Raw genomic sequence first — 19,911 nt, 5'->3', positions numbered from 1 at the left:
CATATTAATTATTCTGGTTTTATTACACGTAAGCTTAAAAATATTCGTAAATAATAAACGTAAGATGCCTTTGTATTTAAAATTGATGCGGTGTAAAATTTATAATGATTAAATAATTAGTAGGAAAAAAATATTAATATAAACATGTATCCAATGTTATTGAAATAAAATATTATCCAGATCTGAATAATTCATAAGATCAAACAAACAAGCAAATAAGAATGAATCAAAATGTTCACAAGTTGTTAGACTTGAAACATGTTTTTATACTGGCATTGCAGTCATAGCGATCTCGTGATAGAATGTTGAAGGCTCTTCCTAACTCCAATAATGTATTTAATTGCAGCTATTATGAAAGCATTATAGCTATAAACCAGAATAACATTCTTTGTTTCAATTTATTTTTACTACATAATATAATTTTGAATTACGCCTTAAATCACGATAACTATTTGATAATAGATGGCGCTAATTGGAAATTATTAATCAAATTTAAATACAAAATGTCAGTAAATGTAAATATTATATAAAATTATGTTGTTCGCTGATATTCTGAATAAATTAGATATTATCTTGATATGTCGAACTCATTGCCAATGTTGCGATAGTACACAACAAGGTCTTCATAGTAGCATGCAGTAGGAAGTAATCGAACCAAGGTCGACTGGAGTCTATCTAATATAATAGAACCAAGGGAAAAATATGAAATAATACTAAAGATTATTTATGATTTATTTATTTATAATTTTTTAACAATAAAACTAAACTTTTGATGAGATGATGAAATGAATAGTAGGACTAGTAACAGTAACTTATCAAAGGAAAATAAAAATAGTACTACAAAATAATAGAAGTTCTATAAAGTTCCTAGTTTATTTTTGTTTTTATTCTTAATTTTAATACGTTGTTTTATAATAAATATGTTTTTGTATATATATTTCTTTCTTATTACAGTGATGATATACAAAAGACGTTTGTTTATAAGTCGTATAATCATAATTGATTTCATATTCACAAAATATTGCGTAACGCTTAGATTGCATGTGCGCTGTTTCCATGACAACTGCAATATGGCCGCCGAGTCAACGTTCGCGTCACGCCACATCGTTTCATTTCACTTTTCACTGTGATGATATATTGACACTTTACAAATTAAAAATGCATATAAAACATAAAATTATTCTCTTAACGTGAAATCGATCTATTGCATAATCCGTTTTCGTGCTGAATGTATTTGTCATTTCATCTTTACGATGAAGTCGAAATGCCGATTACGTATAATTATCGGCCAATGAAAAAGTAATTATACATTTTTTTAATGTATACATAGTTAATGTAATTTTAATGCGCTGATCCAAAGAAATCAGCTTTCAAAACAAGCATTTGATTTTACTTCAAGTTTACAAGCATAACTTTAACTTTATAATGTTTAGTCACTGAATATTCACGCATTTTAACTACTTTAAAAGTAAGATAAAAAAAACGATTTCACAAGACAACGAAACGGAAAAAACCGAAATACACACAATAAAATATTACTAAACGAAATGTAATACTAATTATACCTACAACAATTAATTAAAACAATGGTTAAGAAAGCACCTAGGAAGTTCATAGAAAACAAAAGTCAATCTTTGTACGCTACTCAGCAATTATAGAGAGAGGCTGAATATGAACACTTTTTGTTTTATTGTTCGTTTGTACATCTTGTTTAGATTACTTTCCGCACATTGTCAAAGCTACGTTATTTATTCTTTCTAATAATGACATTCATTGTGTTGGGAAACAATAATTATTGTTATCATTTAAAAAGTTCAGATTTACATTTTTTAATGGATGACCACAACCTATATATAACGAAAAGCTTCGTCATACGCTTTGAAGACAATATATTGTATCTTATGATCGAATATTATTGAATTATCCTTAATTAATAAGAGTTTACGACATGTATTCAGTATTAAAACACGCTTAACCGTGTGTAAGGACATACTAAGATCGACATATGCCATTTTTGGTTCAGAAAATCACTGTATTTAAAAGTTAAATTCATAATAATTTGCCCAGATAACTTTCTAGTTAAAATAAATGCATTCCAATTTGAAACGATTTATTCGTTAATAAAGACATGAAAAATGTATAACGATGAATATACTGAATAATATACGTTATATAATATTATTATAATCGTCATGTACTGTTTGCAGGGAGAAGCGCGTGCGCAGTGGGTGTAGGTGCGGCACGCAGCCTCTATGCCGCATCGACGCAGGTTCGACATACATCGGGACGTCGCCAGGTGAACTCGTTACACTACCATTTAGCTTCTAAAATATATGTTTCGTAATATTTTGCAAGCTTAGTAATACGTGTTATCTTTTTTTCTTAATTTTTTTTTGTTAAACTGTATTCTTTTTGTTTTAATGCACTTAGTTTATTTGATAGTAACGTCTTCAACGATCAAATTATTGTGACTTGTTAAATGTTAGTAGTGGTTAGTGAAAGCCTCGGTCCGATTTATCTTTGAAATGCGTGAGAGCCTACTCTTATCATTTTCGCAGGTCGCTGTTGAAGAGAAGTGATTTATTGGGGGTGAGGTAACCTGGCCGAACTGACGAGCCAACGCGAATACCGTCATGTGTTCCTCTGAGTACCTAAGCGTCACATAATAATATACATCGAATAATGTATGTTCCGTCCAAACACTGCCAAACTTTAAAAACGAATTTATTAGAGTGTAGTTTAAGTTGTTGATCGCGAGCGCGTGTGTTGTGTTAGTGTAAGAGCGCCATCTGGCGTGATCGAGACGCGCAAGGTGGCGGGGACGCATGCGCCGTCGGTGCCGGCGTTGGCGATGCCATTTATTGAAGACGAATGGTGGTCAGCGGAGAATGAGGGCAGGATGGTCGATCTCTCCAATTGCCTGCAGGTAATATTTATATTATTGGTACTTATCATAATAATATTTTAAAATGGTCAGATCAGATCTCACTTGAAATGTATATATAAAAACTTTAAAAAAATATATTTAACACATATTTTGTAAAGTATATAAGTGTTTAATTCCCCGCTTATATTATTAATTGGGTTTATTATACTAATTGATATTTCTTATACGAATTTCAGGACGCGGTAGCCGCGAGTGGACATAGTGCGACTCAGCTGCAACTGCAAATGGCGACATCTCTCGGCGAGTTATCGCAAGCAGAGCTGTCTAACTTCGTGGGCGGTCTTACCCTGGAGGCGGACGGCTCCGAAGCTGCAGACCCAGATGACATTCTTAAGCAACTTGGAGAAACGGCTTTTGATAATTTTGACACTTTTTTTACTGATTTGACCAATTCCACTGCATCTTCTGCGCCTCCTATTGAAATAAAGGTGTGATTTTTAACTAAAATAATTTAATACCTTTTTTTTAAACACATTACATTTTACAGTTAAATAATTTGTATTCTTACAAAATATTAATCACTGAATTCATATAAAAACTAATATAATTAAAAATACCTTAAATAAATGCTGATCGAATTTGAAAAGACTTAGCTGCAGAGGAATGCTTCTTTCTTTTTCAGCAAGAAGAAAATAACAACATATCGCCACCGTCGGGGAGCCAGCTGCAAGGTTCATACTATCAACAGAATAATCAACTGTCTATGCCAAATAATGGCCAACAACGCTTGCAACAATTATTGAGGTCGGGCACTAGCGCTATTAACCATGCAGTGGCGAATAATATTAATAATGGACGTTATAATATTGCTTCTGCAAATCCATTGCTCGCTGAGAAATTAGCAGCGACATCTAGCGGGATAAAGCAAGAACCAATGAGTTCTGATTACAATGGAACGAGTATGAACTATGGAAACGCGTCTCCAATGCAACGAGTGCCGAGTGGGAAACCTCAAGTACATGATGCCGGTGGAGGAAAAGGTAAGATTATTTTTATATGTTATAAATATTCACTACATAATTTAATACAACCTACCCTATACAATTAACAAATTTTATTTTAGTATAATAGTGACACCTAGTGTAGAGTAGCTGAACTTTACAGGTTGATAGTATTCAAAACTATTATAGATGGCGCTGTTAAGAACGTATTGTTCATTTTGGCACCGATAGATGTCGCTCCTTGTAGTATAAGTATCAACATATTTTATAGTTTTATGTTTAACGATGCAGTTTTCTCTCAAACCACTTTCAATTTCCGCTCGAGGAAGTGTGATTTTCCTTTTGCGATTACCCGCTTTACCAAGTCAGCATTTAGCCATTGGCCATTAGAAAGTTTCATAATTATTAAAATTACAAGCAAGTTCCTTATTGGCTTTGCTTTGAAACATTAAAGTGAGTATATAATATCATAACTATAACAATAAATAATTTATATATTATTTCAAACGCATTACAAATCATATTTCTTTGATTAGTATACGACAATATGTATAATATAAAATATAAATAGATCACAAATCATTTTATTCAATAAGTTTGTTATAGTCAAATTAAAGGATAGAATTGAATATAAAATCCACTTAAAAAGTACAAACTATATTATATATTTGTACAGTTATAATGTGGATAAACAACGTCTCATTGTTTTGTTATGTTTGATTTTGTGTATATTTAAAAAAAAGAAAACAAAATATAATTTTTTGAGTAAGCTCTATAAACACTTTTGTTAACTTGGCACCTATGTAGATTATAGTTCTACCGACAGGTACAACGAAATTGACAGATATTAATTATTCTTTTTCTGTGTAAATATGTAAATAAATACATTTTATATACATCACCTTTTCAACGGCTTACATCATAAAATATATCAAAAAGATTTTAATAACTAAAAACAAAATACGGCTGTGTGAAAAGTTGTCTTTGCAAGTTTTTCTCAATAATCACAAGTGGCGCCCCCCACGACCGGAAGAGAAAGCCTTACAAGGCTAATATAGCTTTCTCTGTGTTGCCAATCTCTAATAGTGTGTTTTAAGTGCCTGTCTTCTTAGTTATCGGTTTATTTCGATAATAAACCTCTTTACATTAATAGGACTAGAGAATACTTGCTAACAATTATCGTTTACACTCTTTAAAATATTTTATTAATATTATTTTATTCTCTTAGTGATATTCACTTAATGCTGACATATTTAATGATTTAATTTAACAACATTTTCGCCCACAGCGATGACACAAAATGAAAATAGTGAGTTGTCAAAATAATTATAAAAACAGCTCGCATATTAAATGTCTTTAATATTAATTATGTAATTTCTCAGCATTAATACAAAGACTATGTAGATTTGATAGGCTATCAACAAGGCAATCTTATAAAAAAAGTAATGCGTTGAATAAAAGGATATATTTACATAAGAGCTACGTTATGTACAAAGCGAGATAAAATTAAGAAAAATAATAGACGTTTTTACAAAAATATTTAATGCGCTTCAAAAGACTTAAATTAAGTAGAATTCATATCTGAATAAATGAGTCTAGATTGTTATTTTCCTTATTTTAAATTTAAATATAATGTAATCGGAATAAAAAAAAAGATATTTTGTGCGAAATAAATAACTAAGATGTAGACTTTGAAAGGTATTAAAGTATTATCTGCGGCACTTATATTAAGTAATCTTCTCGTTTGTATTCACCGCCTCTTAAGTATGTTACCACTTACAGAATCCCCGAGGGGGAGAGGCATCAAGATCTCGGGTACTAACGCTGATTTTTTAAACTTAACAAAAACTAAACTTGAACAAAATTTATCAACGGAATCTGTACAAAAATGTATTGTATATTTTTATGAAAAAAACGATTTATATTATTTTAATATTGTGAAGTAATAAAATGTTTGATACACTTATAATTAATTAAAAATCTTTTCCGTGCGCTGTATAACATGTAAATACTGAGACTTATGTGAGGTTTCCATTTGAACATATTATGTTTATAAGTTTTTAAATGATCGTGTTTCCTACCACATTACATACAAGTTCGTAATATAGATATTGCTGTAGAGAATACTCTAACGCAACCAGCAACCTATTAAATATATAATAATTTGCGCATTTTTAATTTGCGCATTTTGTGCAAATTTATTTAATTTATATAATAGGTTGCGCTTAATTAATTTTTTTCCATTACTATTACTATTATTATTCAGCAGAAATAATTTTAAATGTATTGTTATGCTTTCGACAAGAGATTCGACAAGAGAGACAAATGCTGACAAACACAAGTGACTCTTATTAGTGACTATTATTAGTTTGAGGGGAAGGCACGACGACATGACCCCAGGCTATAGTTACTGGTTCCGCATAAAATATCTCATATATGTTTACTGAATAAGAAAACAAAATGAATATTATCTTTAAATTTCCTGAAAGGTTTTCAAAGGTTTATCCAATACAATTGATCAATAAATGGCGTGAAGTATAAATTGATATAATTATTATAAATTCTATAAATACTACAAATAGATTTTAAAAATTAATATTTCTTTGAATTATATGGATGATGTTTCTGTGTTAACATTCAGGATAACATCGGCGAGGAAAAATCTGTGCAGTCGAATGTTTTCCCAATAACTTCGATTTCCTAGTAGTGAACAATTCGCGCTAATATCTGAGATACAGCATATGGGCCATTGTGTCAAGGTGACGCCGTCATATCGACCTCATTCTGTTACTGACGCAATTATGTTTCGGCCCTAAGTTAATTTCGATCTATTTCATGCCCATACACGTCTTCGTCTCGTCTGTGCCAAAGTTGGTACTCGCTTATCGCTAAATAAAAATAAACGTTAAATAATGTCCTCCTGACCGATATACCAGAAAGGTATGGTGGTGGTGGCTTGGTGGTAGGGCTTTGTGCAAGCAAGTCTGGGTAGGTACCACCCACTCATCATTTATTCTACCGCTAAATAACAATACTTAGTATTATTGTGTTAAGGTTTGAAGGGTGAGTGAGCCAGTGTAACTACAGGCACAAGGCACATAACATCTTAGTTCCCACGGTTGGTGGCACATTGACGATGCAAGGAATAGTTAATATTTCTTACAGCGTCATTGTCTATGGGTGATAGTGACCGCTTACCACCAGGTGGTCTATATGCTCGTCCGCCAACCTATACCATAAAATAAAAAAATATTGTCATTTTATAGGATTCATTTAAAATATGCACTTTCTACTAAATATTATTCTAGCTTCACAATTCTTATCGCTTACTGAGTAATACCTCAATAATCCCAGTTTAATTTTCTAAATAATAAAAATGTTTGTACTGGCACTTTTCATATAATATTTACGACCTCTTCATAATCCAATGGGATGTCAAATATTACACGACTATTACATTGGTCCACAGCAGTGCTTGAACTCAGGACCTCGGGTACTGAACCCTTCTAAGCTAGCCACTAGACCAACGCAACTTAAATATTAAATCATCAATATTGTATTAGCCCCTATTATTTACTTAGAAATAGTGTCAACTTTTAAAAGCCAGTTGCTTGGGAGAAACCAATTATTTTTCAAAGAAGATGTTTTTTTTCAAGTTGAAAGCAGAATAAAATCCCAGAAAATTGTAATCGCATTGATAGCGTCGCTTCAACGTAAATAAAACCTTTATCGTGCAAACTGCATCCTTTCCTTTTTTTTATAATATTTACATAACATTCAAAGAAAACAAGTAAACAAACGTAATTAATATATATTAATTAAAAATATTTCTATCATATAATTGACGTGCTCGGTAACGCATACATAACGTCAACTTGTAAGTCTGATGATTATTTTCCTCGTTCCACTCAGGATGTGCGTTCAACTTTTATTTATAGACGTAACAGTTTTATTATCAAATCATAATATAAATGTATACCTAATATAAGTTCTTTGCTGTAACTGGTAACTTAATTAAACAGAAATTATATTTTTATAAATAGTAGTGATAAAAAAGCGTCTAAACCAATGAAAACCCAACTTCTAATTACATTAATTCATATCAAAATTTAAAGACACAAATAAAACCGTACGTAGTAATACAATTATATCTGTTAGAATTATGACTAAAGTTTTTTTTTAATAGTATAGACAACATAGAACTCAATTAACGGCCTACAAATTATATGAGTCCTAACAATGTATTCAATATAATCGCTTAGTTAGCAGTTGCAGGATATTGCCGGCAGTGCTATTTATAAGAACTCACTTTGTAACTCACTCGTGAAATGTTACCGCCTTACGGAGATAAGCTATTGATGAGAGTATTCTTTAAATGCTATAATTTTTATATTGCTATTGTCTTCAAAATAAACTTTATTCAAGTAGGCTTTTACAAGCACTTTTAAATCGTCATTTTACAATTAAGTGAAGCTACCACCGGTTCGGAAAGTAGATTCTACCGAGAAGAACCGGCAAGAAACTCAGTAGTTACTCTTTTTTAACATTTAAAAAATACCCAAAGGAGTTCGCAACTCCTTTGGGTATTGCGCTTCACATCTGTCTAATTTGTTTGACCGCCTACATAATAGACACGTCTCTGCCTCACCTTCAGGTCAACGTCTGTTTTCATTTTTCTTCGTAGATTTGTAATTAATTATCTTCACAGAAATATAAATATGAATAATCAAGTTTCTGTGAGGTTTTAAGTTGAATATGTAACTCGCAAAAGTTCATAATATAGAACCGGCGGGAAACTCAGCTTACACTCATTTATTAAAACGAAATACACTGTACTTAAGTAAAAACAATACTCACTTAAGTTATCTAATCTTACAATATGTACCGGGGATTTCTATTTTACTTAGTCGTATTAATCATAGTAAAACAGTTTTACGTAACAAAAACAACAACAGCCTGTAAATTTCCCACCGCTGGGCTAAAGCCTCCTCTCCCTTTGAGAGTGAGTCGCCCAGTGCGGATTGGTGGAAAACACTGATGAATGTTTTCCTTCACCGTCTCGTGCTCGGACGAGATGAAATATAAAGACAAATTAAGCAAATGAATATTCAGTGCTGCTTGCCTGGGTTTGAACCCACAATCATCGGTTAAGATGCAAGTGTTCTAACCACTGGGCCATCTCGGCTTACTTATGTTTCGTAAACAATAAACAAGCTGTTTGTCTTCATTCTTTCACTACAGCGCTAATCTAACCACAGACCCCGCGTTAGAGGTAGTGGGCACAGGCTACGATGATGTGTAAATATTAGCCTCGTTAACGATTACTCATTAGTGTGAAAAATAAATATACAAATGTTTTTGTTACGCTTATGTAAAAGAGAGACGTGATGATCAGTGTTTAATGTGACCCAATATTACGGGTTCGAGCCTGACAAGTAGTGAATTTTCATGTGGTTAATTTGACTTTATAATTTACGTAGTATTTGCAAAAGATATATATTGTGTGAAAATCTGTATATGTTGAATGGAATTCTGCCGAAGTATATCTACTAACCCTTGGGGACTCTCGCCCACTCGTGGGATATTGACGTTTTCGATTATTCGATTCAAAAAACTATTTCTTTAATTGCATAGTAGAATATCTAGTGAATGAGACAGACCTAAGAACGACATGCTATAAACAAAATATTTTAAATTATAACGCCTCATAATTATCACTATCATTGTTTTAATTAACATTTAACCTCATCTCTCCTAATAGGAGAATTCTTTCTTTTTTTATAATAATTTTGGACGATCTTTCATATGCTTCAAGTGATGCCAGTGTCATTCCAAAGACCTAAATAGTGTACTTTTTATTCACTTTACTTGGATAACCCATGTATGAGAATTAAAATATATTTTAATACATTAATGACTTGTAACTTACGTTTGCCCATGGAGGTGATTCATAATGTAAATACCACTTGTTAATCTTATTGCGTTTTAAGAAGTATATATACTAAATATATTTTTTTATTTAATTTTATTGATTATTGTTGTAACCTCCAAATATAAGATTCTTTCTCTATCTGCACGCGCTATATACAGTGTATCTTTTATAAATATAACAATATAATATATGTAACATAGGGTAACATAGGGTAGGGTACAAGGGTACACGCAATATTCAGTCTACTAATGATAAAGTCAATATCGACTTTTTAGAGACAAGATTATATATATTAATAGAACTTTTAAGGACTGCCTGATGGACATTATTTATATCTGTAGCTTGTTTATTATATATGTGACGTTAATAAATGCCATTTCAGCAGTAACAAGTTTTACCGGCAACGCGCCGAAAAGATATTTAGACAAAATAAACAGGTGAGATTAGTTTTATTTATGTAAGCGTGTCAATTGGGAAATGAGGATTACACGCCTGTATGGTCATCCTGAGATACGGACAGGCAGATAACTTTAACTGTGTAATTTGAGAAAAATAAAAAACTTAAGAAAATAAAAGAATGTATTAAATAAAATTCCAATTACAAAAAAAGTATATCGAAAATAGAGAGGAAAATGACAAAATAAAAATGCACTTTTATACTCCGATTTTAGAGTACTAAAACTTACGTCAACGTATTAAAAATAAACCTTAAAAACTACCAAATTGCGTAATACCATACATAAACAAATCTTCAATTCATATATTTTCACATAATTCATCATATTGAATTTTTACATCTAAAAATACGCTAAAATGACGAAAGAGTGAGCGTCCTCTCTTTTCCTCCATCAAATAGTATCGTACTCAGAATTTCGATGCATCCGCAATCCGTGGCATGCGTGCGCCTGTGTGCGTGAGCCGTGACCGGTTCCTGCGCGGGCGCAGTGTCGTTATGTCACACGAGATGGAGTGTGCGTGTTTGTGCGTGTGACGTGAAGTGTTTGCTCTACATTCTGTAATATATTTCCCTGTATTTTTAGTATTGCTTTATATTTGTTTGATGTTTATATATTTTTAATATAATATTTTACAATTATTGAAAGATCTTTATTTTTCTTGATATCTCTGTATTATATCACAGATAAGAAAAACATTTCAGTGTTTATTTTTAAATCAGCAAACAGTGTATCAGTGTATGATATAATTACGATTATTTCAACATCGTAGGAGTCATATATGTTTGATAAGCATTTCATAGATTTTTATATAAGCTCTAGTAACTTAGAAATACAAGCAAGATTAATACAAAAGCTTTACTTACTTTTTTCTTAGTTTAAATATATATTTTATGTTAAATAGAGCATACAGCAATGCATATGGTACAAGTGGCATGCATCCTCGCCTTGAGTGTTGTTAGGATGTAAGAGCAACGCAACAAACGCAACTGTAACGCATTAATGCACTGGTTTTGAACGCGTTTATTGCAAACATCTACGTTATATGTAATTTCATAAAAATGAGTGCAGAACGCACGCAGGTTTCTCCCGATGTTTTCCACCTGTATGAATCCCATTTAACGAACGAACCCACAATCGTCATTTGATATTGTTTCCAGTTAATGGAGTTCTCAAAATGAACCCCAAATCGTATCAATGAAAGACGTGAAAAATTATCAGATTCATCAGTAGCGTTAAACGCGACGAAACCGCACGGCCGGTATATAGCCATATTCAAATTAATTATATACCCCGCATATTCATGATTGCTTCCTTCCTAGTACCTCGAAGCCTTTCCCCTGCCCAACTTGCCCTACGTAAAAGTCATTTTTTTAGAAAAAATAAAGTCGCAGCCAGACGAGAGTTTAAATATCAACAATTTGGAAGGTTCGTAAGAGGATCAGAACTGAAAATAGGTCGTAATCTCCTCTGTGGGCGTATCGCCTTGAGCGTCGTTAAGAGTTGAGCCAAACCACTGTACAATAACGTTCCTTTGAACAAATTATTACAAAACAAAAGGAGGCGAACAGACGACGAAACTTAGGCTTACAGACTGGCTTCTTCGATTTCTTCGGAGCCAGTTTCATTCGATATCGTTTTTAAATTTAATTCTCGATGAGCGAAACTAAAAGTGTTTTAATCAGTAATTTTCCTCATACGTTGAATTTATGTTAAAAGTTTACTTCATTGTGTGTATAGTTCTTGTAATAACTCACCGCGTGATGCGTTCTGTTTACAAATCATATGGTGTATTAAAATCATGTGCTGAGTTGTTCGTACGTTGCAAATTAAAAAAAAAAAAAAACAGAAATCGTTTCGTTTTTCAAGTAACCATCATTACCAGCACTTCTGAGTCTTCATTAAAAGATTAAATTAAAACAAAATATAGCATCGCTTCGAAATGTAGAAATTTACCTCGGAGATCGACAAAAGTAGCTATTTTTCAATCCTCTACATCGATTAAGTTATATTTATTATTATGATAATTAAAGTTACATGTAATTCCTGAACATATATGTATGCTCTTTGCTAAAAATGAACTAATTCTCCGAATATAATGCACATTTCTCTCTTGTAACTCATGATACACCTCTCCTGAAGTTGGTACGTATATTAGTACTCAGTAGCCACTAGATGCCTGACCTTACTCAATTTAGTAAGTAAATACGCACTTCACTAGGATTGTCCTTCGTTACTTAATAAATTGCACGACATGTGCCGACTGAGATCGCTCACGTGCAAATGTATAAACAGACCACCATGTATCTATGTACATGTAACTCTCATCGCTATTTCTATTACACTAAGTCCTATAATACGTTGCATATATTTAAAGTTGAACGAATTAGTGAACTGTACATATTTGTATTCTAAACGCGTTCCGAAGGTTATGTTCGTCCTTATTATTATAGTGATAAGGTTTATATTTGAATGTATGGTATATTTGTATGATTTCGCACTTCTGTACGGGTTTGTGTAATTGTTATCTGATGTTTGTCTGTACGTTATCAGTATAGTATTTGTTGTTTGTTCATGAAGTGCAATGGCCTACTTATATACATACATTCCAATCGATAAGTATGTATATTTAATTGTTATATACACTTTAAATTCTCATTAAATATATGTTCAATATAGCCGCTCTTAAATCAACTTGTACGTAAATATTTTAAATACATATGTAATGGAATTTAGTAAATGATATAATACATTACAAACTATTGAAGCTTATATCAAAGCAACTTAAGTGACGTAATTTACTTAGACGTAAGTCACTCAAAATTTCCCAAAAACAATTTTCCGTTATGACAAACAATTCTATTCTTTGTTCAAACTCTGAAATCTCGAAGACGTCATTGCCATGACTACATCGATAGAAAGAGACAGCAATGCGATGCATTCTGTAATAGGTCAGTGCTACACGTGACAACTAAATATTCTGGAAATTGGAAAATATTTCGTTGACGTAGGTTCACGAAAATGTACACGAGTCTTAGAAATTAATCAAATATTAGTCGACCAAACAAATTTATCATGTGTGTGACATTGGCAGAATAACCTGTGTTCCTTTGCCAGAAAACCGTTATTTAAAAAAAAATCACACCTCTTATGGTGTTGCTATAACTACAAAAAATTTATTTCGAAAATGATTCACGTTTAATAATCATTAATAACGTCCCTAATTCAGTAAGCCAACAATAACCTAAAGCGTATCTATGTACTACACTGCATAGCAATATGTTTGTGCCTTGATGTGTGCTTTAATTTCTCATATCTTATATAAGAGAAGAACATGAAATTCACGCTTCAATCGTCACGTAAATAGGATAATTTAAAGCGGGTGCAACTGCATCTACTTTCATAATAATATGTACTAAAACCTCCGTATAAATTTTATGAATACAGCTGAAGTTGGTTTTCAGTTAGACATTATTTAAAAAAGATCACATAATTTATTAGTTTTATATTTCAGATTATAAAGTATATTACTTTGAATCATGGATCGCCTCCAGGCCGATTCAAATGTAGAATTTAAACAAAAATATAATTGGTCCCTACCGCCCATAGACAATAGCTCTTTAATAAATCATAACTAGTTCATGCATCACCAATATGACCAACTTTGGCAACTAACATGTTATATATTTATCCCTTGTGCCTGTAGTTATACTGGCTCACTCACCCTTTAAACCGAAACACAATAATACTGAGTGAACACTCATTGTAAAATCCTATAGATAGTGATTGCTTCACAAAATTTATCGAAAAATGTACCTTCTTTTTAAGAGGCATGTATCGTCATTATTAATATGAACAATATATAAAATGTAGGTCAGTTATAAGAGAGTATTTTATAATGTTACTATTTTGTAGAAAATCTCAATCCATTCTAGTGTTTAGAAAGGGTCCGTGAGTCCCAATTATTGTCGACACATACACTTAGACTATTAGTATGTAATGTACTACTATTACATAAATCGGTACTTTGTTTGTTCCTAAGTTACTAGATTCAGACAAAACAATGCATTATTTCACAAAACAAAAAATTTAACAGGTTTATAATAGAAATATGTAAATATTATTTACTTTAATCTATATTAATATTATTAATGTGTATAAATATAAATAATAAAATATAATAAAGTAACATATGTATGTATATATATGTCTGTCTGTCGTTCTTTCACGACCAAACCGATAAACCGAATTTGATGAAATTTGGTTTGAAGCAAACTTGAACTCCAAGAAAGGGCCTAGGCAACTACGAGTTGTAAATATTTTAAACAGCGCAATTTTCAAATAAATACATATTTTTATTTTTTATGTAATGGCTTATGTTCTAGTTCAATATATGCATATATCTAGGTTGGTCTAATTATATGAGAGGGCAGTAAAAGCCGGGAACAAGAATTTGTTTTATATATGTATATAACATCACTGTCCTGACCTACCGTGTGGTAAAGGCGCAGTCGACGGAAACACGTACATATTAGCCTAATTACGCGAACGAGTAGCGTTAGCAACAAAAGTTATTATATTTAAAAAAACACATGTTATAGAAAGTTGAAACTACATAGTTATAATACTGAAAAATGATCAAGTTTTTTTTTCACTCTTGTTTGTGTTCAAACTCAGACATATAATCTAAACGAAAATATTGTGAATTTGGGCTTAGATAAGCACAGCCTATCATCAATTCGGAATGTAGATTCTACCGAGAAGAACTGGAGAAAAACTCAGTAGTTACGCTTTATCTTAAAATGTATAGGTACCCGTGACCACGAACGCTGTAAAGTGCTCGAAACGTCGTGATGTCCAAAATAATTAATATACGCGATTAAAATCCGTAATAACTAGTTTTATTTAAATGTATAGGTACATAGTCAATATACGATTTCATTTACATTACCAACGAATACTATCATGCCCTTTCTATCTAACGTTTTTAAATAAGAGTTAAAATTATAACCCAGTTTAATTAGAGACACAATTAATGTCACACGTATAAACCTATAGTTAGCGTCCCTTTGATAAAGTCTAATAATACTGAGTCTACATCAATTAGCAGGATTAATTAGTCTACGACTATGATTTAATAATCATGATTACTTTGCATGTACTTGTTTTATGAATAATTTAAAATAACTTATTAATTTTATTTCGTTAAAAAAATTAAAACTATTTAACGCAATTCTGTAATATAATATAAGGTTAGTATAATATATTGTGTGATTGTGAATAAATTATTTACAATTTTTTTAATATAGACTATAAATAAATATATAGGTTTATCTGTATATTAGTTTTTTTTCTGCTAACCGTACAAAATCTATCCAAGCTCCTTGAGTCAGTGCGACAACCTGATTCGTGTCAATGACAACAGAGCGCACTAAGCACACATGAACAGCTTACCATATATGCGAGCATGTATTTAATATCCTGCGTACATACGAACACATACATCCGTGAAATACAGGTTAAATTTTATTATATCGATTGTATCTTAGTCGCCTTATGAAACTACCTACTTTGGTCACATATTCAGCACTTGCTTAGATACTTAAATAATAACTATTTAGACAGAGAAATAATATATAATTTTTAAATTTGGAAAATCAATTACATACCTAGTTAGTAGAAAGAGAAAGAAAATAATTCTTAAAGTGTTAAAAGACTCAATATTTATAGTTATATATAATAGTTATCGGTTAATAGTTTATGACATTATTTACTATATAAAATAGCTCGCGTGTAACAACTGAAATTGTTAGACCGTCTGCGTCACGAATTTTCTGTACTGTTGTATACATTCCTTTTTTATTTCCGTGAATATTTCTTGTATTCCATATTAAAATGTATAACTTTTAAAAAAACATTAATAACAATGGATATTATTTCGTTTCAATTACAATTAATACATGAAATACAGAGCTGAGATGGCCCAGTGGTTAGAACGCGTGCATCTTAACCGATGATTGCGGGATCAAACCCAGGCAAACACCACTACATACACATCGCGCAATATGTGCTTAATTTGTGTTTATATTTTATCTCGCGCTCGGCGGTGAAGGAAAACATCGTGAGGAAACCTGCATGTGTCTAATTTCATCGAAATTCTGCTACATGTGCATTCAACCAACCCGCATTGGAACAGCATGGTGGAATATGTTCCAAACCCTCTCCTTAATGGAAGAGGAGGTCAAATCCCAGCAGTGGGAAATTTACAGGCTGTTGCTAACTTACTTACATGTAATACATGTACGTCATATATTTTATAAATAGTGATTACAAGCTACGAGTAATTGTAGCAAAAGTTACGTATAAGAGCCATGACATATCATGTCATGGGCCGTGATAAAAGCCTTGTATCTCAACCACTTACCGCCGTGCGTTTCCACAGTACCCCGTATTAGCGAGTACATGTACAGGTACATGCCCAAACAAATTAAATTCATTCACGATGCTTCAATAACAGCGTATAATCAATCTGTTATACATTTTGCAATCCGCAAATGGGTCGACTCATCAATTTTAATATCCATCAATTTTCACCTATCTCTCGAACCAGTGGTGTCGCGTAAGGCTCAGTGGACACTCGATGGAAGGCACATGGTGATAAGTTAGATAATTACCAATAACATAATGATAGGTAATTAATATCATCAGAATTATCTAACTTAATAAACAAATGTTAATCGTTTTGACATATCTTATGTTATACGTGTACGTTATTTCCTACAGTATTACGAACGCCATAAATGTGTTATTTGCTCAGCTGAGGTTGGGTTTTTTCACCTTTTACGGTTACGCTCTTCTAGCAGGATAATTGAAAGCGACCCTGATTGTGAGAGAACCGAAACAATAGTATTGTTTACGATTAGTCTTACTTTAGAGCCGACCTGCTTTGACTGTCACCTGCATTACTATTATAATTGCTGGATTGTTACGTAACAAATCTTTTGCTTGATTACCTGAATCTAAGTATGATAATCAACCCGCAACTTGTACTTACTTTTCCTGTAAAGTAGAGACACTAATTGAAGCACTTTTATCGATACTTATATTTATTTGTTTAGAAGTACTCTGTAATTTCGTTAATCTTACACAGAGCTATGTATAAATATATAGGGACGAACGTAATATTATGTACATAAATAGTATTAGGTCTATTCTCAGACTCAGGACTAGAGAGAGATTTTTGGTAGAGAAATATATTGCGCTGACCTCAAAATATTAATGAAGCGAATCAATCGATGGTGTCGAAATAATTCTTTATCCATCCAGCCCATGCCTTACCAAATGTATATTCAGATGGACGGCGCCATAACGGATCCATGAATGCTAAGTTCCTAATGCAGTCATTGAACTAAATTCATTTATTGTCTTGCAAATTTTGCGTTTCACTGCGCTAAGTAGCCCTGAGATTGCATTTGAATGTGGTTTTTAGTCTTTAATATCTGCGTCGAAAATGTTACTGTTCAAATTATAAACGAATTTAAGTAGATTTGAATATGCTACATAAATATATACATTGATATGGTAGTAAGGGATTTATGCAAGCCCGTCTAGGTAGGTACCACCCACTCATCAGATAATTTCAGTGTTCCTATTTATAAGAATAAAGCAATGTAAAGGCACAAGGAACATAAAACCTTAGTTCCCAAAATTTGTGTTGCATTCTTGATACGGGGAATGGTTATTATTTCTATGATGCCTATGTCTATGGGCAGTGGTGACCATTTACAATCATGTAGCCTATTCGCTAGTCCGTCTGATATAAGCCCATATGACAAAAATACTACCTTTGTTAATTAAATTATGTTAAAACGACAGCTTTTTTTCTGGGAACACCTAATCTAATCTGAGCGGGAGTTGGAGTACATAAACTCCAATATGTAAAGTAAGTTTTTGTATGTAAATAACCTAACTTACCTGGAAGAGAAAAATGAATCTATATTAATCCTTACCTATTGTTTTCGAAGATAAATGTAAAAAAATGAAGTAAATAAAATGTTTCAGAAAAAACTTTTTGGTCGCATAAATTTTGAAATATCGACGTGTTTTGGCAACATTCGTACCTAATTACACAGTTCCGCAGCTTCCGACGATAAATCACATGTGAGATCGCCTTACAGTGTCAAGGATCACTTGCTCGTCCATAGCGAACGATCTTTTTTACTATCGTTTATCATTGTTGACAAAATAAAACCTCCTTCGTATTATTTAACGAATGAAATAAACTACCAATGAGATGGAATTATAGTGTTTTGTAACAATTAAACATGCAACAGACGATCATGAACGCAATCGATGCAGTCAGTGGTTCGTTAACATTCAATAATGATATTAAACTTTTGTTTTTTTCATTCACTCACACGCTCACACACTCACACAGGCGAGGGCCTATTATTATACAGCCTTATATTCATTCCTCTATTTGGATTTCAAGTTTTTTTTTTTTTTTTTAATATAGTTCTATATATTTCTTCTACATTTTGACATGGGCGCCAGCCCATTAATGGCAATCATTAATAATACTAAAACAAGATACGTCGTTACAGTAACGTGAGCCGGTGTTAAATCGATAGATAGTGGAGATCCGCAAGAAGACTGTAAAATCCATAAGTGTTTATTTAGCTAAATGTAAATTCATAAGGAATACAATTTTCTTAACATACGTTACATTTGAAAAATGTAACTCATTCTTGCAGCGGAAAAATATTAAACAAATATTCTGTCAAGCTTGTTACTTTTAATAAAACTTTACTTTATATGTCAATATCGTAAACTTATTCTTCTTTTTTCCTTATAAATATTTTATAATAATAATTTGTTAATTAATTAAACATTTACTATAGGTTTTCTTACAAAAATAGGACTGACTTACAGCTAAATATAAATTTACATGTGTGTATTACACATGTATGTCTATCATGTTTTTAACATACATATAAACATATTACCAGTATTTTGAATTATATTTTTTTTAATGAAGAATAAATAAGGTAAACTACATTATCCACAATAAGTTTATTGACAAATCTAAGTTATATATTCAATAAAAAAATTAACCGATTACAACGTAATACAAAATCATTTATTATTTATACGGAATTTATGCGACTTTGTGTCATAGACGCGTCTCATATGGCAAAATTTTCGGGTGAATTTTTTTTGTAGGTTTAGTCCCCGTCTTGCTCTATTTGACCTGACGTATAACCTAACGCCCATTCTATCATTGCGTGTATTAAAATATCTAACAGTCTCTATAATTATGTTAATTATTAAAATCTATGAATGAATTTCGATGCATAACTGTGAAATGGACCCTTTTTTGCAGTATGTTTTTTGTGCCCCCGCTATGCTTTGTTACGCCTGACATCATCTTAGAACCGTGCATGGGTCGGGCTGTCAATTTTACACATGAATTTCGCGCTAACTAATTATTGAAATATCTGGATGTTGTTCATTTATTTTCTAAATATTTCATTTGTGAACAGAGACTTTATCTTGTTTAGGTATTTTGTATAAAATGATTAAGGAAATAATTAATTAATGTTTTTTTTTATTTTGTTTACAGGTAAGCTGTCGTCG

General features: G+C 31.9%; 1 protein-coding gene across 2 annotated transcripts in view; it reads left to right on the top strand.

Annotated features, from left to right (window-relative positions):
- Positions 1-19,911, top strand: part of LOC124535492 (ecdysone-induced protein 74EF) — a 149,615-nt gene that overhangs the window by 54,052 nt on the left and 75,652 nt on the right. The window contains exons 4-8 of one of the 2 annotated variants that reach the window (XM_047111708.1): positions 2,208-2,296; positions 2,559-2,684; positions 2,776-2,926; positions 3,124-3,375; positions 3,570-3,927. In XM_047111708.1, coding sequence (XP_046967664.1) covers positions 2,852-2,926; positions 3,124-3,375; positions 3,570-3,927 — 685 coding nt within the window. In that variant the 5' untranslated portion in view covers positions 2,208-2,296; positions 2,559-2,684; positions 2,776-2,851. Of the gene's footprint in view, positions 1-2,207; positions 2,297-2,558; positions 2,927-3,123; positions 3,376-3,569; positions 3,928-19,911 lie in introns of both variants that reach the window. The other variant, XM_047111701.1, reaches the window with a different exon arrangement.

Source organism: Vanessa cardui, chromosome 2 (genome assembly GCF_905220365.1).
Source record: "Vanessa cardui chromosome 2, ilVanCard2.1, whole genome shotgun sequence".
Taxonomy (NCBI): Eukaryota; Metazoa; Arthropoda; class Insecta; order Lepidoptera; family Nymphalidae; genus Vanessa; species Vanessa cardui.
Note: the sequence above shows the minus strand (reverse complement) of the source record. Positions and strands in the feature narration are given on the sequence as shown.